The sequence below is a fragment of the Cyprinodon tularosa genome, unplaced genomic scaffold, assembly GCF_016077235.1.
Source record: "Cyprinodon tularosa strain WSP-4 unplaced genomic scaffold, ASM1607723v1 ctg2, whole genome shotgun sequence".
Taxonomy (NCBI): domain Eukaryota; kingdom Metazoa; phylum Chordata; class Actinopteri; order Cyprinodontiformes; family Cyprinodontidae; genus Cyprinodon; species Cyprinodon tularosa.
This window is the reverse complement of record NW_024038733.1, coordinates 1,675,478-1,696,772: the sequence shown is the minus strand read 5'-3', so window position 1 is coordinate 1,696,772 and position 21,295 is coordinate 1,675,478. Positions and strand designations below refer to the sequence as shown.

Genomic DNA, 21,295 nt, shown 5'->3' with positions numbered 1-21,295 from the left:
ACCCCCATGTATCTATAATAATCTTTACACATTTAGTTACAGCCAATATTTTAATGTATTTCATTTGGATTTTTGACACATTAAGGTTGACTTGTTGCATTTAGTTTAAAGAATGTTAAGAAAAACTTTAAGTTTTTGCTGTCTTGCATTTTTATTCAATCCTCAGTGCTGAGTCAGTACTTTTATAGAAACATTTTCACTTCAGTTATAGCTGCTACCCATTTGAAGTTGGTCTCTACCAGCGTTCTCTTTTGGAAACAGTTTTTTTTTTGCCCGGTTTTGCAAAGTACCTGAGGTTCAATCAGAATAGAAAAAAGCTTTTTGTAAATTCTCAAGTATTATGACAGATTCTCCATTGTTTTTTTTTTACTTCACCTTAGACCTAATTTTAATCGATGCTGACACTGCTGTTAATGATGATAACCTTTATGTTCACAGTGAACTTTGACCTGCTTACTGATCACTTTTTAAAGTATGATGCATTGTTAGTTTTTACCTTCACACAGTCCTTACTGAACTGGCCTCTTTTTGTTTATGTCAGAGTAGAGCACCTTTGTCGTGTTTTTGTTTTTTCAAATGTAGCTTCTTTTTTTTTTAACCAGTCATCCAGAAAGGTCAGAGTTATAAAGGACAGGAGTAATAGCTGTACTGTTGACAAATTCTTCCACCAAGGCTTTGGATCTCTACATTTTCCTCAGACTTACCTTTGACCTCTATAACGCTCTCCATGCCCGGTCTATTTGTTTAGGTGGATTGCTTTTCTTTTTGTTAAAGGAATAGTACACCCAAAACATGATTAGCCTTCATTTTCTACTCACCCCCATGCTGAACAACACCCTGGAGTACTTTTTTGATATCTCAAATGCATCTGGAGATCTGGGAGGCTTCTTGCTGTCTGCTGACATTCAAATAATGGAGGTCTATGGTGACCGAGACAGAAAGGTCCATAAAAGTCCACAAAAAACGTGTCAATATTCCTCCATACTGCTCGTCCAATGTATTCCAAGTGTCCTGAGTGGGTAGCATCCAGAATTTACTCGAAACAAAGTCATTTAGAATGTTTTTAGAGCATAAACAGTAGTGTATAGGATTTCCTGAAAGCGCGCACATGCGCGATCACGACGCTACGGAAGCCGGCAGACCAAACCAGATGAAAGTGCGCATTCAGCGTCTGCTCTTCCAATAATGCAAGCGTAGAAGAAGAAATGTGCCGTTTACCTGTGCAAAGAAAGAAACAACGAAAGAAAAATTTCTGAGGACTTCAGTGTTGAGGAAGAGTTCTTTGCCGAGCTGAATGCGCTGGTTTGGTCTGCCGGCTTCTGTAGCGTCGTGATCGCGCATGTGCGCGCTTTCAGGAAATCCCATACACTACTGTTTATGCTCTAAAAACATTCTAAATGACTTCGTTTCGAATAAATTCTGGATGCTACCCACTCAGGAAACTTGGAATACATTGGACGAGCAGTATGGAGGAATATTGAAACGTTTTTTGTGGACTTTTATGGACCTTTCTGCCTCGGGCGCTGGGTACCTCCATTATTTGAATGTCAGCAGACAGCAAGAAGCCTCCCAGATCTCCAGATGCATTTGAGATATCAAAAAAGTACTCCAGAGTGTTGTTCAGCATGGGGGTGAGTAGAAAATGAAGGCTAATCATGTTTTGGGTGTACTATTCCTTTAAGTCTGTGTTATAAGTTATAGTATTTATAGTCTTTTTACTTAATTTTCCTTATACTTAATTTGTATAATATTTATTTCCTTCCATCCATGTCTTTCAAACTCAGTCAAAGCTGAGCGCGGAGCAGAAAAAGGGTGCGCTGCCATCAGTACCCACACTGCTGGAGGTCTTTGGATTTTCTTACTTCTACGGAGGGTTCCTGGTGGGTCCCCAGTTTACACTGCGCAGCTACCAGAGGCTGGTGGCCAGGGAGCTTACAGACTGCCCCGGAAAGCCTCCCAACAGGTATGAGAGGAAAATCACTAGTGATAAAGAGAAAAAAAAGAGGGGAATGAGACTACCTTAATTCGATCTCTGATTAAAAAGGCAGAGCAGCCTCCCAGTTAGACAGCTGTTCAGCTAACCTCTCTCCTTACTGTCTTTATTTTTGTTTCAGTGCTATTCCTGCTATGAAGAGGTTTGCTCTTGGCTTTCTCTGCCTGGCAATTTATGCAATATTTAGTCCTTATTACCCAGACAGCTACTTCTTAACAGATGATTATGAGGTGAGAACATGACTCTTGTTATGCCATTTAAACCTACATACAAAAATAACCTGATGTATTTTACTTACTCATTGTTGAAAATGTCTAAAAATAAAAATGATTTCCTTTCAACAGGCTCAGCCATTCTGGTACCGCTGCGTTTTTATTCTGCTTTGGGGCAAATTTATGTTGTATAAATATGTCAGCTGTTGGGTCATAGCGGTAAGTACTTTATTATCTCAAGTACTACCACAGAATTAGTTGCATAAGTACTGTTCATTTGTTTTTGTACATATAAGAAAGCATTTATATGGTAATATTGGGAATGAGCACAAATCTATAACAGCTGACCTGCAATGGTTACTGCAAAAGGCATTAAGAAATTATGAGAGCCAGGTTTCACTTTAAAGTTTCCTTACCGAGGTAACAATGCTGTGGAGAGGGAGTACTTTTATAGAAATATAGTGAAGAGCTTCAGGCTGACCTGGAGGAATCTGCAGAGCTAGTTCCAGCTTGAACTATGTGCTGCACACATAGTGAGGTTAGAGGCCAAGGAGGAAACTATTTATGATGGACAGTTACAAACTCTGAAGTTTAAATGTCTGTATTATCCCTATAAGAATTATATACTGGGAACAGGAGACACAGACCCATGGAGAATGTGTTGGCGCAGTGTGATTGGTGATGAAATACTCACACCTGCCAAATTTCATTTCCTATAAACAAACCAAAGTTCTTTTCTCCCCCAACAACCAAACCCTGACTAAAACTTAGTTTTGGAAGTGATCTTGGACCTCTTTTTAGCAGAGAATTGCTTCTGGCGTGAATATAAACCAGCTTCAATTTGACACAATTACAGAAAACGACCTCCTTTTTGGAATTAATGAGCCACCCTGGGATAGTTGTTCTCCATTTCCAGGTCTGCATTTCTTTGCAATGGGAGCAACAACTGTAGGGCTTTGTTTAAAAGGAGGAATATCCAATACAACTTTTTTATTTTCGATATGATGCCTATACCCATATTGACCTGATATGGTACTAGCACAAATCATACCAGCTTTTATTAAATTTTTACTGTAGAATGTTAAAAAAGGCTTAATCAATTAATATTATTATACCGGAAACGAACACAGATCTGACTTTGGTTTGGATCAAAGGACTTTCTTGGTGTGATTGCACCTTTACACAAAGTAAATATGGCCCTTCATGATTGGCATCTATTTGTCAGTCTAGTCATCCATCCTTTGTTCAGTCTTTCTTTTCTTCTGTCCAAACTTAAATGAATATAAAATTATTTTTAAATGAAGTTTGGTGTTAGCAAATATAACCTGTAAAGTTCTAGGAATACACAGAATATATTTAAAGACACATTTTTTAAAAGGTTTAGTTATTAACTTTTATGATCTTAACCTTATGTTTCTGTTCTTACTACAGGAGGGTGTTTGTATATTGGCTGGTCTTGGGTACAATGGAGTGGTTGATGGTAAACATCAATGGGACGCCTGTGCCAATATGAAGGTGTGGCTCTTTGAGACCACGCCCCTTTTTGGAGGAACTATTGCTTCTTTCAACATCAACACGAATGCCTGGGCTGCCAGGTCAGTGTCATTAGTAGTTTCATTTAACTGAAGTGAAACCAGTGTTGTGAAAGTTAAAAGTTAATGTTTAGAGTGAAGCAGTGATGGAAACAATTCAATATGTTAGCCATTCATGGCTTCCTTTCACACAAGAAGACTAACATGTAACTAGGGCCCACACTTAGTTGAATAATCATGAGAAGAACGTAGGCATCCAGTTTAAAAGCGATCATTGATGGTTCTCCATCTCAAGTTGAACACATTAAATTCCTTCACCGATTGACCCAGTTCAATGAAGACTTCAGCGAACAAGGCAATTTATTTACTGAGCAAATAGTTTATTACACGGTTCAGTTCAGCTGAATGCTATTACAACTTTTGCTTAGTCTTTCATTTTGCACTCCTCAACATGCTTACGGTGCAGAAAACAGAGCAGGGGGTGGGGGTGCACTGAAAAAAGAAAATTGAGGGGGAGGAAATGTAACTTGATTATCTGCCTGTAGTAAAATTGAGAGCACGACTGACAGAGGAATTATCTAATTATTTAGCTTACAAAGCCCTATTAATAACCTCATATGCACCAGTTTGTGGTTCTAATTCCACTGGTTCAGCTTAGATTGAATGGCTTTGTGTTGGGTTCCAGTTCTGTTGTTTCTCAGTAACATGAATGGTTTATAATATTTAAAGCCAACATCTACAAGACCCGTCAGGGATGACATCTAGGTTTTTCTCTATTGATGCATTTTTCATCCTATATGGAGTGATTGTAGATGAAAAACTCATGTGAGTTTTTTAAATTATAACAGAGTGTGTATTTGTTATTGCACATTCTGATAAAAAAAATAAGTATGCAGTTTATTATCATAATTTTTTTATTATTATAAATGCTGAATAAATTGAAACATTGATATTTGGTTTAATTACACCTTAGCACATGCACAGAAGCAACACTTGTTTACAGTAAGCTATTGCTGACTTTCTGGATTATTAGACTAAGGTAATGGTAGAGTTTATTTAATATTGCGAACTCTGGTTTGAAGGCAAGGCAAAGCAAGTTTATTTGTATAGCACAGTTCAGTACATGTACAATTCAAAGTGCTTTATATAAATTAAACAATAAAATGGAAAAAAAATAAAAGCAGAATAAAATAAAATTACAGTTAAAAGCAGGTAATAAAACAAATACAACAGTTTGACCACAAATTTAAACTAATAATACCCCAGTCAAAGTTAAAGGCAGCTCTAAATAAATGGGTTTTTAACTTTAACTGGAACTAGAAAACCTGAGTGGTCTGCGTGGTTGATACGCTGACAACAAATCTGACATGTATTACGGTGCTGATCCATTCAGTGATTTATAGGCTAACAGAAGGATTTTAAAGTCTGTTACTTGAGCTACAGGGAGCCAGTGCAAGGACTTCAGAACTGGGCTAATGTGCTGTACCTTCTTTTTTATTATTCCTACTGGTATGAAGAGGCTTCATAGATTTCATAGTGAACCTGGAGTCTTTTCTTTTTTCATTGCTGGAGCATCAAATTTTCTCAGAGACAACTTTCACATTAACTGGAGTAATTGAAACAATGAAATCTGCAACTTTCAAATGGACATTATCAGCCAGGCAATCTATTGAGGGTAAAGTGGAAGCAGAAGGATAAACCTGGGTAGTTATTTATTGTACTGTTCACGATAACACGCTTCCTTATTACATCTCTGTTGGTAGTTAGATCAGAGGGAAAAACAGAGTGGTCTGATAGGCCAACATCAGTTAGATGAACATTAGAAATCCATCCATCCATCCATTTTCTTACACACTTAATCCCAAGCGGGGTCGCGAGGGATGCTGGTGCCTATCTCCAGCTGTCTACGGGTGAGAGGCGGGGTACACCCTGGACTGGTCGCCAGTCCATCGCATTGCAACATGGAGACAAACAACCATTCACATACACACCTAAGGAGAATCTAGAGAAGCCAATTAACCTAACATTCATTTTTTTGGACTGTGGAAAGAAGCTGGAGTACCCAGAGAGAACCCACGCTCAGGGAGATTATGCAAACTCCATGCAGAAAGACCCCGGGCCCGAAATCGAACCTTGAACCTGCGCCACTGAGCAGCCCAACATTAGAAATATTTTATTAAATCAAATTCAGTTTATTTATATAGCGCCAAATTCACAACACATGTCACCTCAAGGCACTTTACAGTTCACCAGGTCAGATTTGGATCTTTACTGATGACCAAGTCCAAAATAGGTCCTCTATTGTGAGTTGGCTGTTTAACATTTTGAGTCAAACCAAAATGTTTCAGTAGATCACTTTTATTTACATAACTGAAGCAAGTTGTTCTTTGTTTTTGAATTGGGATTGGGTCATTCCAGAAGGATAATCTAAGCCTCCTTCATTAATTCCTAAACCAGCGCTGATTTTTGTTTTCAATCATTATCTTGTTGAAAACGACAATTATGCTCAAGTTTTGAAATGTCCAGTTGTTGATCTAATGTAAATTTGAGATATTTTGAGGAAGACCTATTCCTGTATTATTCGTTTCACTTTATTTTATGTATCAATGCAACTGGTAGTAAAAACAAACATCAACAGGAAGCTACCTCTGCTATGTCGGACATATAATAGTGATTTTAGTCTTGAGATTCTCATGTTGAGTCCTCAGAATATTCTCTTGTTTTGGCCCAAAAGTATTAGTCTTTGTCTAATCATAACCCATATCTCCAGAGGGTGTTTCACCTGCAGAGGGGGTAAGCCGGAAACTTAAACACAGGTGTACTGTGTTTCTCTCATGACAGAATTTTTTGCACCTTTTTGTTGGACTGAATGAGTCTTCGTTGTTCCTAGGAATGTCCTAAACATCCTAACTAGATTTCCTTCACTGAAGGTGACTGCTGTGGTCAAATCAGTGTAACTAATTCTGTCTGCTGTTCTATAATACCAGAAATCCACTAGACTGATTGTAAAAAAGATGAAAAAAGCTAACTGCAAGGTTCTGGAATGTTCCTGGTTTCAAGTCTACTTGAAATTTCAAAAATATGCTTCAAGTTTGGGTCTGTGCCTGGAAATTGAATAATTTTAAATAAATTCCACCATTTCTGATGGGAAGAACTGTCAAATATCTGCCCTGATATCCAAGGAATTTGTTGATTTGTACCAGAATGTGTGGCTTCTCTTCAACTTGCTTAGAAGCATTTAATCAAAGGTTAGAGGGTCTGTCTGTCTGTGTTTTGGCTTGTTTTGGAGATAATGTTTTTTAAATCTAGATTTGTAAATCCACATTTTAAAGTCCACTGAGGTATTACCATTTGTTAAATATAGAAGTGAGGGTCCCCCTGAAGCGTCTGCGCCTTGGAACTTCCCTACCGGTTCTTTACCTGGGAGCAAGTTATTTACTACTCTTAACTCAAACTGGGTAAAACCATATAAAAAGGACTATAAAACAGGAGTAAAAAAGTAACAGCGTTTATTCCAGGTCAGGTCGTTACAGGACAGAGAAATTACTTAGGGTTGGCACAGCTGTGGGCTCCAAAAACGTCAGCGAGCGTCCGGCAAAGATTGAGCAAAGATTGAGCCCCGAACAAGGTCATCTCCTCCTTCTTATACCTCATGAGTGTTGCATCAGGTGGATGCTTAGCTGTCCGTATCAGAAACTGACACGCCATCAATGCCCTGACCTGTATGCATCTTGCCTCTATGCCCAAGAATTACAGATAGCTCCCCTTTATCAGACCGGCTCCAAGATGTGCCCATATCCTGTGTATTTCTAAAGACACGAAGGTTGTCCTGATTAGATGACCTCCGTGCACACAGTGACATCCACCATATGAAGGAAGGCCTTCTACTCCGTCTAATCTGGCTAACAGAATAACAATGCACATGCTGTATAAAGAGTAAACCTAACACATTCCACTTTGTGAAAAGGGGCAACTTGGTCATCATTAAAAGCCCAGAATTCATGTCATTGATTGCCATGATCTTTTAACTATTTGCTTATACCAAAGCAGAAATCAACAGACCCAAATTAACTTTGAAATGAAGCTAAAACTTCAAACAGTCAGTGTTTATTTTATTTATCTATAATCCATAATTATTAGGAGGTTTTTTCTAAACCTCACGGTGAACTCTTGCTTGTTCTATCTTCTAAAACAAAGATGAACAAATTCCAGCAACACATATGGGGAGAATAATGACCAGTTCCAGTTTCCCATGAGCTTTTATCAGTTTGAGTAAATTTACCAACTACTTTTTGGTTTTATTCAACTGAAGTTCAGTAATGATGTGCTTGTGTGGAAGAGTCCCTCTACTCTTTATCTTGATTTGAATTATTTTAAGAAATAAAGCAGCTCACAATGTTTATGCAGTGAACAGGGTCCAAGACATCTGAAAAGGGATGATCTATTTGGGCCCACTGTTAATCTTGGGGTAGAAAACTGAAGCAGAAGTCTGAACAGAATCTGTTATTAATTAGTTTGTATTTAGAGTCAGTGGTAAACATATATAATATTCCAACTTAAATACATAGTTACTGATGGTGAAAAGCCTGTTATGTCAGCAGTCAAACCTTTCTGTGAATGATGGTCGTTACATTTTTACAGAAAAAAATGTTGAGATATATCAGGCATTGCATAATGCTTAATTGGCTGGCCCAAAAAAAATTGTTTATAGCAATTAGTCATAATAATTTATCCCTCTCAAAACATGTTTTAAGAACAGGCTGAAATTTAAAGCTTAAAGGCTTTCGCTCAGGTTTTTAGTAAATATTTTTGAAGCCTACCCTGCAGTCTCATCCGTTCTGGAGAATTAAGCTGAGCAAGCTGCATTTTTTGGCACATGGAGGACCATCCTCCTCTTTCCCATCCTCCCCTGTGCCATTAGGATTGGTCGTTGGTATTAGTTGTTCATTGGTTCAACTGAATCTTGATCTGACCACATGAGATTTGTGGATATCCATTTCAAATCAGGTTGTAGATGCTTTAAAGCTGAAGCTGCAACCTGCCTGTTTGGTTCATTTGGTAAACCAAACCATCTATCAGTGACAGACAAGTTATTATTTGCACCTGACCTTGGAGACTCCTAAAAGGGAGTGCCTCCATTTGCTTTAAAACATAGCCTTCAGAACTGACAGTCCCTTGTAGTCGCTATGATAGGGGTGATTGACAATATTTGATCATATATTTTAACATATAAAAACAACAGAGTATTTTCAGTCTAACAGATGTTAGCTTGGTACAAACAATCTCCTCAGGCTTCTAATTTTGTCCAGATATGTCTTCGTGTTTAAGTCATTTCTGGCTTGGAAAAATATAAAATCTTTGTTAAACAATCCTGAAACTCTGTTTAAAAAAGTTTCTCAGGGAGTTTAAGCCGGTAACTATCTAACAAGCGGTTTGTCTGATGCCCACTGAGGCATGTCTGAGTCTTTCTAACCGCACCTCTTATTTGTCAGGCCCTACAGCTAATGTAGAAGCCTGTCATCACCGCTATGTCCGTGTGGGAGGTCTGAAACAGAACATAATGTGTGAACTTGAAGCCTTTCTTATATCGACATTGGAAGCTTTAATAGCAAAATGTAAAGTTCAAATTTATTAATGAACTCAGTTGCTATGCAACAACAACTTGCAGGTGAATTTTTTCGTGTCACTGTGACAGCTGAAGTGTTTCTGACTGCTTTGTTCAGATTTATGAACTGAAGGAGGATTCATGACTTTGGCTTTTTCCTCTTTTCAGACATGTGTTTAAGCGGCTGAGGTTCCTGGGAAATAAGACCTTATCTCATGTGGCCACACTGCTCTTTTTAACCATCTGGCACGGCCTTCACTCCGGATACATCCTGTGCTTCTCAATGGAGTTCTTCATCATTACCGTAGAGCGGCAGGTATTCTTTTTACACAGCAGAATTAAGAGACACCATGCATTATTAAAAGAACATTGGCGCTACCCCTGATTTCTTTATGTTCTTCTAATTAGTCTTTATCCATAGTTCTTCACATTTGTTTTATGCAACACACCTGACCCTGACAACATACAATGCATTGTGTGTTTAATGCATTAGAAATCAGGGCAACTAGAGGACAGAAAAAAAGAGTGTGAGCTGATAAATGACTAGACTTAAATCTCACATTAATTAATTTTTTAGATAATTTATTTAATCCACTGTTGTCCCAGCGGAAAATGGTTACCCAGCAAGCAACTCCAATGAACTTGAAAAATAAGATTGTTAGTACAATGTGAGGTCAGAGCTTTCCAAAAACCTCCAGGCCTGCTTTAACTATGGGAGCCCTATATAAGGATGCTCATGGTCCTCATTACAGTTTTTCTGGGTTCACTTGACGGCCTGCAGCATTTTCCAAATGTACCTTCTCTCTCTACCTCCTTTCCTTTAAGCTAGATTATCTAATATAGACAACTAAGATCTAGGTGCACTAGTTTTTAAAATGGCATTTGTGATATTGAGGTGTGGGATTGTTTTAAAGCCAGTGGTCATGTTGCATACTAAAAAATATGGAATATAAGCTTCAGTCTTTGACAGTTCTGGGCGTTCCTCCAGGACTCGGGCCCCAGAGAAACCTTCACTGTTTTTTGAGAGGATAAAGGTGTCCATCGTCAAGCTACCTAAATGGTTCTGACCACATTTAATAAAAGTAGTCTTTTGCCATGAAAGTAGAAGATTGAAATTAATTCTACCATTTATGCAAAACAGCTGTCAAATGCTGGTGAAGATTCTCAGTCATCAGCGGTCTCTTAAGAATTATGCCAGAAGCTTGCTTTAGGGTATGCACCAGTCTTGCAGCCCAAAAAAACATCTCCAGTGCATCATTAGAGAATAATCAGCACTTATCAGAACACCTGTATGTGAGCTATTTACTCTAGCAGCAGGTGAAAAAAAAAAGCTTGGCTGCTAAAATACCGTTGTTACTTTGGTTCTTATTTACTAGAATGAGAAAGCCCAGTTATCTACCCGTGTCTAGTTCTTTTTTGTGCGTTATGTTTAAATACTAAGTCTTGTTCTTTTAATAGTTTTAGGAATGTTTTAAGGTCTTATTCATCGATCTGATTTAAAGCGATTAACAGTCAACAAAGAATGCTCTAAAGTCTTAAGAGTAAGAAACCTTAAAACCTTTACAACAGAAATTTAGCAGTTACCTCTATGCATTGATTGAGTCGGAACATGCTGATTTGTATATCCACAAAAAAAAATATTAATCTGTGATTGTTTTGTACCTGTATATGAAATAGTATTTTTGCTGTGTTTTACCATCTATGCATTTTGTGTGTGTGTGTTTATGTGTGTGTAAACAGGCCCAGGCTCTAGTGCGGGATAGTCCCCTGCTGACTAACTTGGCCAACAGCCACCTCTACCCCCTCATCTACGTAGTTCAGCAGTTTATTCACTGGCTCTTCATGGGGTATCCTCTCGTGCCATTCTGCCTTTTCACCTATGACAAATGGCTCAAGGTAACGCACTTCTCCTAAAGCCACACAACTGATTTTATTTATTTATTTTACCTTGCTTCTATTTTCTATTCAGCTCAGGGAGTGCTTTGGGTATCAAATGTAAAACAGTTCTTTAAATTTCAGAGGTGTGCTGTAAATAAGAACACAAAGGGCTTTGCTGGGAGGGATATGTTGCTATGACAGCACGTATTTCAGACAGACAGAATTTATACTGTGCAGGGTGCAGCGGGATTTCCCTCTGAATGAATTTCTCCTCTTTTACGGCGATTGGTTGGTTTGATGACCAGATGTTGCTGACTTTTTTCCCCCCTCTTTAATCTAAAAACATTATTTATGCCTTTATAACTAGTCCAAAAGTAAATGAAGATGTGAAGCAGTTTATTTTTTCTTTCCCTAGTTTTAAATGTTGCCATAAAACTAACCTGTGGATTGTCTGCACTGTTGGAGGCTTCAACAGCTAATCTTTCTGTAATCTGATTGGAAGCAGATTAAACTGAGTTATGCTTTTATTTATGATGCTTTGCTGCTTTATTACATTAGATAAGGTCAGCTATTCAGAAACACAGAACTCCTACTGAACAAATTAAATATTTAAATAAACAGAACGATACTGCTTTAAAACAATATTTTCCATTTCTTTGCATTAACAAAAAGAAAAGCTTTAAATTAGAAAGCAATAAAAACAGGTTGTGTGGAAATGGAAATGAGTTAGCTCCTGAGATAAAATAAATAATTTGGTATTAAATAGATGTTAAGTAAAGAATCACAGATCATTCAAATCCAATTTTGATTTAAATTTTGCTCTTATCGATGTTTAAGAACTATATATGCAATGTTCAAAGTGATAGCAGTTCAAAATCTGTGAGATTAATTATTCTGTGCTGTATAAGGCGGCACTTATTTGAAGCTAGCAGATGTTGTATGTGCCTGTTACAATACATTCCTCTCTGCACATCAGAGTTGAATGATTTGTTTCAGAAACAGTTTAGAACAATCGTGATAACTCAAACGTAGATTAAAAACTGAAGACAGGGGGGTGGATCTCCGCTAAGATGATCCAAAATGCTTTAAAATATCTAGAATGCCAAATCCAGAACGATAAGAGGGGAAACCGAAAACTACCTTTAAGAGGAAAGATATCAAAGACTGAGCCAAGGAATAGCTGCTGGATGATGAAGGACTAAACTGGAGATGTTTACGCAGGATTGCAGAATGAGCGACACACGAGAAAGCAAAAAGTGCATTAGGTTATCATAGAGGGAGACGTCGACTGATCCTCTACAGTCGTTTGATCTCTGAAATATGTTGATCCTGTTTCAAATAACAGGGTGAGGATAAAACACAACTTTGTCTATATAGGAAAACTCCCACATCTTTTGCAGGTAAATGCTGTAAAAATTCAGTTACCTAACTACTCAGTCTATGATGTTTGTTAATCACCTTGTAAAGAGACAAAGTGATCAATAATGGGAGTTTATGGTGTTTATTAGAGATCTGTTATTTGAAAGGAGGGATTGATATTTGACCAAAACGAAGCTGCCAGTTCTATCCTTCAAGCTTATTTAAGTTGATAAACCTTCAGGGTTACATCCCATATACCGTCTCTGATAAAAATCCAAGAAATCTAAAGAAACCAGTAAATGTGGTTAAGTCTACCTATGCAGGAATACTAGCACACAGATTGTGGAGGTTGGTCTATACAGAGGTGAAGCAGTTTTCAAAAACAGCTGCTCAACTACATTTTATTTTTATTATTCACTAAAAGCATAATTTTTAGGGGTTTCTTTGGTGGATTTTTTTTTGTAAGAAAAACAAACTGATTTTCCTCTTTCCTCAGTTTCTGAAAATTCATAACAAACTTTATGAATATTCTTCAAGTTTGTATTGTAATGTAAAGGTGCAGGGTTCAATATTTTCTGTACACAAATCAAGGCTATTGGTTAATCTACATTTATCCGTCTTCCTTAATATCTGCGATTAGCACAGAGGACTAACCATTAACAGCAGTGTCTGTGTGTTCTGTCTGTAGACTGAGTAGACCTTGCCTTAATTATTATATTCCCAAAAGGTTGTCATCAAATAATTTCAATGATAAATGTAGGTTAAAAGCTCTGCTGTTTAAACCAGAACAACTTTGTTGAATTGTGTCAGCCTCTGCTGACATTCCACTCTATTTCTAGCTTCTAATATGATTAATCTGACTGTATTTTAAATTTTTATTTTGTTTTTAGTTGTACAAAGTAGCCAATTAGGCCCTATATAAATGGCTCTTTGTCCCTCCAGGGTTTGATGTTTACGCCTTGCTCTTCCCTTCTTTACGCTTTACTATTAAGGCACCAAAGGCAACATTACAACACCCCTCACTGGTGTGGCAGAAATATAACGCCTCCGGCTTAGTGTGGTTTCATTATTGCCTAAAAAAGAAATGCACTTTTTGGGTTTCATTCAATTATTTTTGACCAACTAAGGTGTTTTTTATTTTTTTTATATTTTTTTCCCCTAGGTATATTCTTCCATCTACTTCTGTGGTCATGTGTTCTTCCTTGTGGTATATTTAAGTCTACCATTCCTCCGTACGAGTCTTGTGCCTAAGAAAGAACGGAGCGAGAAAAAGCAAGACTGAAACCTGGTTCTGGGCCCTGGAAAGGTTTGTTGGTGTATTTTCATCTTTTTATCTGCTGTTTGCATCAGTCCAATCATGTGATTAAAACCTTCATTTTTTCCCAGGTCTGTTTGAGGCTGAATACCCTCGATCCTGAAAGGGAACCGTGACGTTCGAGGAGCAGAACGCAAACAATTTTAAGGCCTTTAGTAATATATAAATATGAATATATGTTCATGTAAAAATAAATTTTTTATATATTTTTGTGTTTTTAAGTGGGAGGGCTGGGTTTTATAAATATTTCGAGATGTTTACAGGAAATTACCATTGTGCCACATGGGGTAATGTGAGCCAATCGGAGTCAGTTTCCTGCTTGTATATCATTATCACTCTCTTTTGTTTCTTTTTTGAGGTAAATTTAAGACGTGTGAAACTTGAGAAGACTTTTCATGCCGTCGATATGGGATTGCACTTATGAGTCACAGGTTCTGAGTCTGTTTTTAGGCTCCTGTGTGTTTTTGTTGTTTAATTGCCCCATGTCTGGCACCCTCATTTTTGCAGCAGCACTAACCCTTAATAGAGGGTTTAAGCACAGCTGTATGGATATTTATATATAATACTTCCTGATGTCATGATCCAACATGCACACGTTTCTGCAGAAAGATTTGGACGATTGGAGGCTTTTTTTTCTCTGCAAATGGCTGCTAGTGGTTATACAAGCACTGTAAAATCACACACTGTACATCTAACACCCAACTCTAAATGGCCTTGAATCAATGAATGTTTCTACCGTTCGTTTGTTCTGGATTTAATTTGATTTGTAATTGGGGAAAAAAATTGTATGATTTTTATAGGGTTTTATGAAAATGAACATTTTGTAGTTTTTGGATAAGACGCATTGTTCTCCTGCCTTTCCCTTCTTTGTAGTCCATATAGTTTTCTTCTCTCGTCCTTCAACTCTGTGCCACTCCTTTGTCTAGCTACTTTGATTCAACTGCAGCCCTCACTTTAAAAAGCACAAATGTGCAAATAAATCACACCCAGTGGTTTTGGTCCCTCTGAAGTCCAGTCTGTGAGAGTATGGGTCATACACTGATTTAAAAAATGCACCGTTGGGGATTTCACCCTTCAGCCCGCTCCTGTGTTTCTAACAGCAGACCGTAATTAACAAGAGTGAAGGATCATAGCCCATATGCCCCTTTGTAATGTGCACATTTTCTGGGTAAGGGGGAAAAAAATATTGCCGTTGTTACCACCGTCCTTTCACACACAGAGGACAAACCTCACCGTAGCAACGGCCCAGATTTCAGTAATATTTATACAGAACATGCTGATTATTAATTGATGAAATGCTATTTCAAGAGACTCCTGTTTTTGCCTTATCCGAATAAAATGTACAAAAGAAAACATGTTAAGAGGTGAAAGTGATTTGAAATATACTTTTGTAATGTTAAATAAAATACTGCATTTCAAGGAAGACCTCTGTAATTTTTTTTGGCGTGCTCATTTGACCACATTTAATGTGCGTTTAAAAATGCAGTCCTGGCATGCATTTGTCTTTAACAAATGTGCACTGACAGTAAAACAGCTGTGTTATGAAGTATGGATTTCCTCTACAGGATTCCACAAAATAGGTTATTTTCAAAGCAGACTGAAGGAAAAGTGTATTTTCTTCAGCTCCATCTCTACATTGGTTGATCACACTACAGGAGGTGTTGGCAAATATTATTATACGTCATTGACATGGAGGATTTCAGGCTTGATTCTGAGACAATTGAGTTTTTTGAGCAGTACAGATTATAGACTCATATTTTTAAATCAGAGTTCGACTCCAATAAGCCTCAAGTGATGATTGATACGGCTGTGGATAATTAAAAGGAAGAATATTGTTTTTTAGAACTTTAAATGATAAAAATCTGTTTTTTTCTCCTTAATTTCCATCTGGTTGGTTCTGATGTTATTTACCAGTCGTATATGCCTTGCTTTGCTTGTATCGCCTTAAGTTATTATGTAAAATGCAGGAACAAAGGCACTAAATCTAGTCTAGACTCAAACTGCTTTGGCTTACCTGAAGTCTGAAGACTGTCTGTTCAGCAAAGGGATTTCTTTTTGATCTCCTGACTGACTGGAAATGACAAGAAAAATGGGAAATTCTCCAGCATGAGAACCATCAGCAGCAGTTCCCCCAAGGCGTGTGTCCTCTCCTCTCTGTATTCAAATAATTTCAACTCAATTGACCCATCTGTAAAATTTCAGTTGCTCATGGATGAAACCAGTCAGTGGTCTGTGGCAAGTCAGTAATAAGTCTTTAAGAAGGCAGGAGGTTGATCTGCTGGTCCACTGTCGCAATCAGAACCAGGATAACAGGACATGGGACTTCCACTACTAGATGAAAAAAAAGTGTTAAAAAAAAATGTAAAACTGGGCCCAAATACAGAGGTCAACAAAACAGACTTCAATTCAGGTACTAACATAAAGAACTCAAGCACAAACTGACCTATCAAACAAGACATCACACACAAGGGGGATAACTGACTAACAAACAAAATTTATCAAACAGATAAATACTGGCCAGACACTAAGTTCTTTTTAAATTTAGCAAATTAATAAAACTAACCAAACTAAGAATATCTAAACAAATGATAAACAAATTTCCCTTCCCATTAGAAATGGTGTGACCCGCTGATTAGCCTGTAACGGTCAATTGAGAAGAAAGCTGGAGCTCATTGCAGCCCTCCAGCAGCAGATCCAAAGGAAACTAGCAACTCAGAAAAATTAATTAATTGCATTTTAACAAAAAGCTAACAACTTGACAAATAAAGTTAACCAGATGTGTGCATTGCAAAAAGCGAACTTAAAGTCAGGATAATTAAAATATTTGAAATGTGCAACTCATTTTGAAAATGAAAAATATAAAAGTTACCACACAGCTTCAGAGTTTGACAGTATGCTGTTGCAGCATTTAAAGAGAGAAAAATGTAGAAGAAATTACGAATAGTGTATTAGAAGGAGCTGTTATGGTCTCACCGAGGGTACATGTTTGTAAATGTTTGAAGTCGATTGTTTTTTCACAGCTCGATACAAAAATTTGTAGAAAAAACTTTGCAGCTCACACTGAGCCTTGTTCTGCTGGATGTTTGTTCTGTTTAAAAGGGAGCTTTTCCTCTCCACTGTACCCGCATGCATGCTTGGTGTGAAGGATTATTGTAGAGTCAAGGATGAAGTGCAATCAAATATCTAATGTCCACCTGCTCATCCAGGAGGAGCGCCTCCTGCAAGGCGATGTTTGGATGCAGCTGGTTTTCCTTAGGTATAAAACTTTTTTTTTTTTTTATCAATCTGACCATTTCATCTGGTTGAACTGTCTCTGTAAAGTGCCTTGAAATGTCATGTGTTGTGAATCGGATCTTAGTAAATAAACTAAATTGAATTAAATTTACTAATTAAGTAATTTATTTAGAGGCATCAGAATAAAGGGAAGAGAGTTTGACTGTATGCCACACTCTTCTTCTTCTTATGAGGTTTTATAGCGGTTGGCAAACTTGTGAGAAGTGCATTACCGACACCAACTGATATGGAGTAATGCAAGGAAACAGGAAACGATTCACCCCAGAAACAAAATGCCACACTCTTAATGCAGCATGCGTTATTTATGGAATCGAGCAGAGCAAATATCAGGGGTGGAGCTAGATGGGGGGGCCAAGGCCACCCTTACCTTTTTTTCCCCTCTAATACAGATGATGGTAGCAGTAATTGTCATGGTCTTGGTTCTGTTGTGCTTTCCTTTGCTCCATGTTTTCTAGTATTATTGGTTTAATTCCTGTTTTGATGTATTTGGATATATTTTAGTTCTCAGGTTTTTCTTTGTTGTCCTCTGTTGCCCTCTTGTATGCGTGTTCCTTTCCCCTTGGCTTCCTCGTTGCCTCCTCTCACACCTGCTCGTTAGCCCTGCCTTTGTCTCAGTCAGCTATATATACTCTCCCTCTGCTGTCACTCCTTGTTGGTTTCTTGTCGTTTCTGGTTTCTTACTGCTGTTTTCTTCCTACCTCGTCTCTCCCTGGCTCCTCGTGTTTGGTTTCCATAGTTCTGGTTTGCTTTACATTTTAAGTTGGATTTTTGGATTCCTGCCTTTGTTTACTGTTTTCATCAATTAAGCTGCAAGAAATCTCCTCAGCCTATCTGCCTCTGCATTTGGGTCCTCTAACCACAACCAAACCCTGACAGTAATACTCTGAAAGGGAATCTTCAAACTTATTTAACATTTAAATTTTTTCATATATAAAAAAATACTTGACAACAGAAACACTGATTAATTATGAAAATAAATATACAAACATTAAAGATGATAGATACAGAATTCATGCCATTTTCAGAACTAAATTTTTAATTATTAGGGGTAAAGATAAAATTATGTGCCTCTGCAAGTCATCTAGGAGTCTTCAGTAAAATCATAAATAAATAACTACTTTAATAACTTAAAAATGTCCCGATTTGGTTTGGGGTTTTTGTGAGGACCCAAATGCAGAGGCTGAGAGGCAGGGGTGAGTTCTTTGAAGATTTAATGAATGAACACAGGCAGCAAAAACAGGAATCCAAAAATTATAACTTAAAAATGTTAAAACAGGAATCCAAAATCCAACATAAAACTTAAACACAAACCAGAACCATGGGGACATCAGGGAGAAACAATCATGAGGAACCAGCAATGAGAGACTGCAGAGGGAGTGTATTTAAGGCTGACTGAACAAAGTCAGGACTAGCGAGCTGATAAGGAGCAGGTGTGAGTAGAGCTGACGAGGAAGCAAAGGGAAAAGAAAACACAAGCGGGCAACAGAGGACAAGCAAAGAAACACCTAAGAAACTTAAATAAATCCAGAACACACCAATAAAGCTAGAAAACAAAGAAAAACAAAGATAAACTCGAAACTGAAAACTTAGAGAAAACCAACAGAACCAAGATCGTTACAAAAATCCATTAAATGTGGATATTAGTAGATTTAAATATAATTATTTTTGGCAGAATGACTATTGATAAAGTAGTTAATGACAATGTAAAATATGTTCACCCCAGAACTCAAACCTGAAAGAATTATGTCCACTTAACCTTTTATTTACACAGCATAGATGTTTAAATATATGAGTGTATTTTTTAGCAAAGGCTGCAGGAAAGTATAGTTTGTCTTTATTTAGAAAATATGGATGGTTGTGCTCATTCCTGTTGAAACAGTGTAGATTGACCCTGAGATTCTGGTGCCTTCCGGCCACCCCTATTAGGATTTTCTGGCTACGCCTCTGGAAAAGATGCCTTCTATTGAATATGTTTGCTTTTACAGAATAAGCTTTGGCAGGAGGGCTAAACGTGGTGAAGTGACGTCATTTTGCAGAGAGGGACTGACTGAGTGAGCAGCGTGAAATGCGTGGAAACGGATAAAAACACGCACAAATAAAACTGGGATGTGGGCGAGTCAATAAGCTGACAGCTCTTCAGAAGACGGGAAAGTCGCCGCTGCGTTTGGAGCCTGAGTCAGAGCGGAGGAGAAAAGAGCCAGGGCAGCAGTCTGTTAGAGGAGGAGAAGGACGCAGTGTGGGCGGGTTAAGAAACGCCGAGAGGGAAGGGAGGGCATGCCAGCGTAATATTCCCACTACTTGTCTTCTTCCTACCGACTGAGGAAAAAGGGGGTAAAAATAAGGACGTGCGTCTTTCCTACATTTCATACCACCCTCCCAATAACCCACCGAGCGTCATTTCTCTGCTAGCCTCCGTCTCCATCTCCATCCACCTTCATCCCACAGGCGGAGCTTTGGGTTTGCTGTCAGGAGCCGACTTGATCTGGAGCGAAGCGGCAGGGGCGTGAGAGGCGGATGCTGCGAGTGTAGAAGCAGGGTACCAACCACAACGGTAATGTCCTACATTTCCATCACAAACCATCGTTTCTGCCACATTTCCTGCTTAAAGCTGCTGCTTTACGCATTTACGCACGCCCGTTAGAAATGTGTGTCAGCCCGCAGTTTGCGCTGATAATTGTCGCATAGCATGTTTGTAATTATGGATGTGTTTGATCATGTTTATTTTATTATTTAAAAAAAAGGGGAAAAAAAGAATCCTCTAAATTTGATTTTTATTTCATGTGTATAAAAGCCTGTAATTTTCCCTTCAGTCTAAACAAACCGGGGGGTGGGGGGGGGGGGGGGGGGGGGGGTACCATGATAAAACACACAGCTCTGCCACATGCACTTATGACCAGGTATATGTGTGTTTTCTGCATGCTGACCAAATGCTCCTGGACTGGAGCTTCAATCCTGCAACTCATGCAAATTAGTTTAGCAGCTGTCATCCATGACACTGTAATGGTGATTTATTGCTCAGACATCCCTGTGAAATCTTCTCTTCAGTGCCATCTGAATTGCCTGATCTGCTTCTTGTTACTGTACTGTCCCCTCTGCTGGTCCGTTGTTGATGCATGAACTGTACACCCCCAACCCCTTCCTCTTCTCTGTCCCCTCTCTTCATCCCTGTCCTCTTATCCTCCCCTTTTTCCTTCTTCAGATGGACAGAATGAATTTTCTCTCCTTCCTCCTCCTTTGCTTGACTTCGGTTGCCACTTGCAACAAAGGTCAGTTTCTCATCCTTTTTCTCTTGTTTCATTTTTTTTAAGTGAAGTGTTGAGATAAAGGTTTGCATTGCCATAGAAACACACAGACCTTTTGGGGATATTTTTCCATCCAGAGCTAGTGACTGATTCCTGTATTGCATTGCTTGAATTCCTCATACATAACCAGGTGCATACATAAACATTTTTGCACCTCCTGCTCCCCAGCCTGGTGTGCATGCATTTGCCCTTATTTCTTTGGTGTGACTCGGTGATGATGGATCCCTTTCCCTGCCTGTGGAAGATTTATCATTGACAGTGATTCAAGATCATTGTTAAAGTGATTGTCATGCCGAGGGGCAGATGAAACCGACGCTGCCGTGCAGGAGGAGAGGGTGAGAACATTGAAGGGGATAGAGGTGGGTTGGGGGGTGAGTTGGTACGTGAGATCAGGTGACAAGAGGAAGAAAAGGGAAAAGAAAGGTGGAGAAGCAGAGCCTGTTGTGTCATACAATATGTGTGTGTGCGGGTGTGAAGAGGCCAAATGAGGAGGGGTTGACGGGCGAGAGCTGTGGCCTGATGGATAGGGTGACAGAAAGAGGAGCAGTGCCAAGGGGGACAGACAGAGAGATGGAGCAGGATGCCTCTCAATCTGTAATCCCAAATGTAATCCACAGGCCTGATGCTCAGATTAATGCAACGTAGCAGCAAGGAGTGGGGGGAGGGAGGGAGAGAGGAAGACGAGCATGGGGAGGGGGGGCAAGAGGGCATGAGATAAATGACCAAAAAAGAAACACACAAGCGTTTAAACAGAGGAGGTGGAGGACAAGATGAATAGCTGTGATTATGCCTGGGTGTTGACGGC

The 21,295-nt window shown here is 38.6% G+C and overlaps 2 protein-coding genes across 8 annotated transcripts in view; both read left to right on the top strand.

Moving 5' to 3' along the window:
• Positions 1–15,317, top strand: part of lpcat3 (lysophosphatidylcholine acyltransferase 3) — a 32,662-nt gene extending 17,345 nt beyond the window's left edge. For both annotated transcript variants that reach the window (XM_038284393.1, XM_038284394.1), the window contains exons 6-13: positions 1,785–1,963; positions 2,115–2,223; positions 2,338–2,424; positions 3,637–3,800; positions 9,511–9,658; positions 11,083–11,238; positions 13,742–13,885; positions 13,966–15,317. In XM_038284393.1, the coding sequence (XP_038140321.1) occupies positions 1,785–1,963; positions 2,115–2,223; positions 2,338–2,424; positions 3,637–3,800; positions 9,511–9,658; positions 11,083–11,238; positions 13,742–13,861 (963 nt within the window). In that variant the 3' untranslated portion in view covers positions 13,862–13,885; positions 13,966–15,317. The remainder of the gene's footprint in view (positions 1–1,784; positions 1,964–2,114; positions 2,224–2,337; positions 2,425–3,636; positions 3,801–9,510; positions 9,659–11,082; positions 11,239–13,741; positions 13,886–13,965) is intronic.
• Positions 15,318–19,201: 3,884 nt separating this feature from the next.
• The window catches only part of clstn3 (calsyntenin 3), a 44,333-nt gene continuing 42,239 nt past the window's right edge, over positions 19,202–21,295 (top strand). The window contains exons 1-3 of one of the 6 annotated variants that reach the window (XM_038284250.1): positions 19,202–19,519; positions 19,634–19,739; positions 20,388–20,454. In XM_038284250.1, the coding sequence (XP_038140178.1) occupies positions 20,388–20,454 (67 nt within the window). In that variant the 5' untranslated portion in view covers positions 19,202–19,519; positions 19,634–19,739. Of the gene's footprint in view, positions 19,740–20,387; positions 20,455–21,295 lie in introns of all 6 variants that reach the window. The other 5 variants (XM_038284249.1, XM_038284252.1, XM_038284251.1 and 2 more) reach the window with 5 other exon arrangements.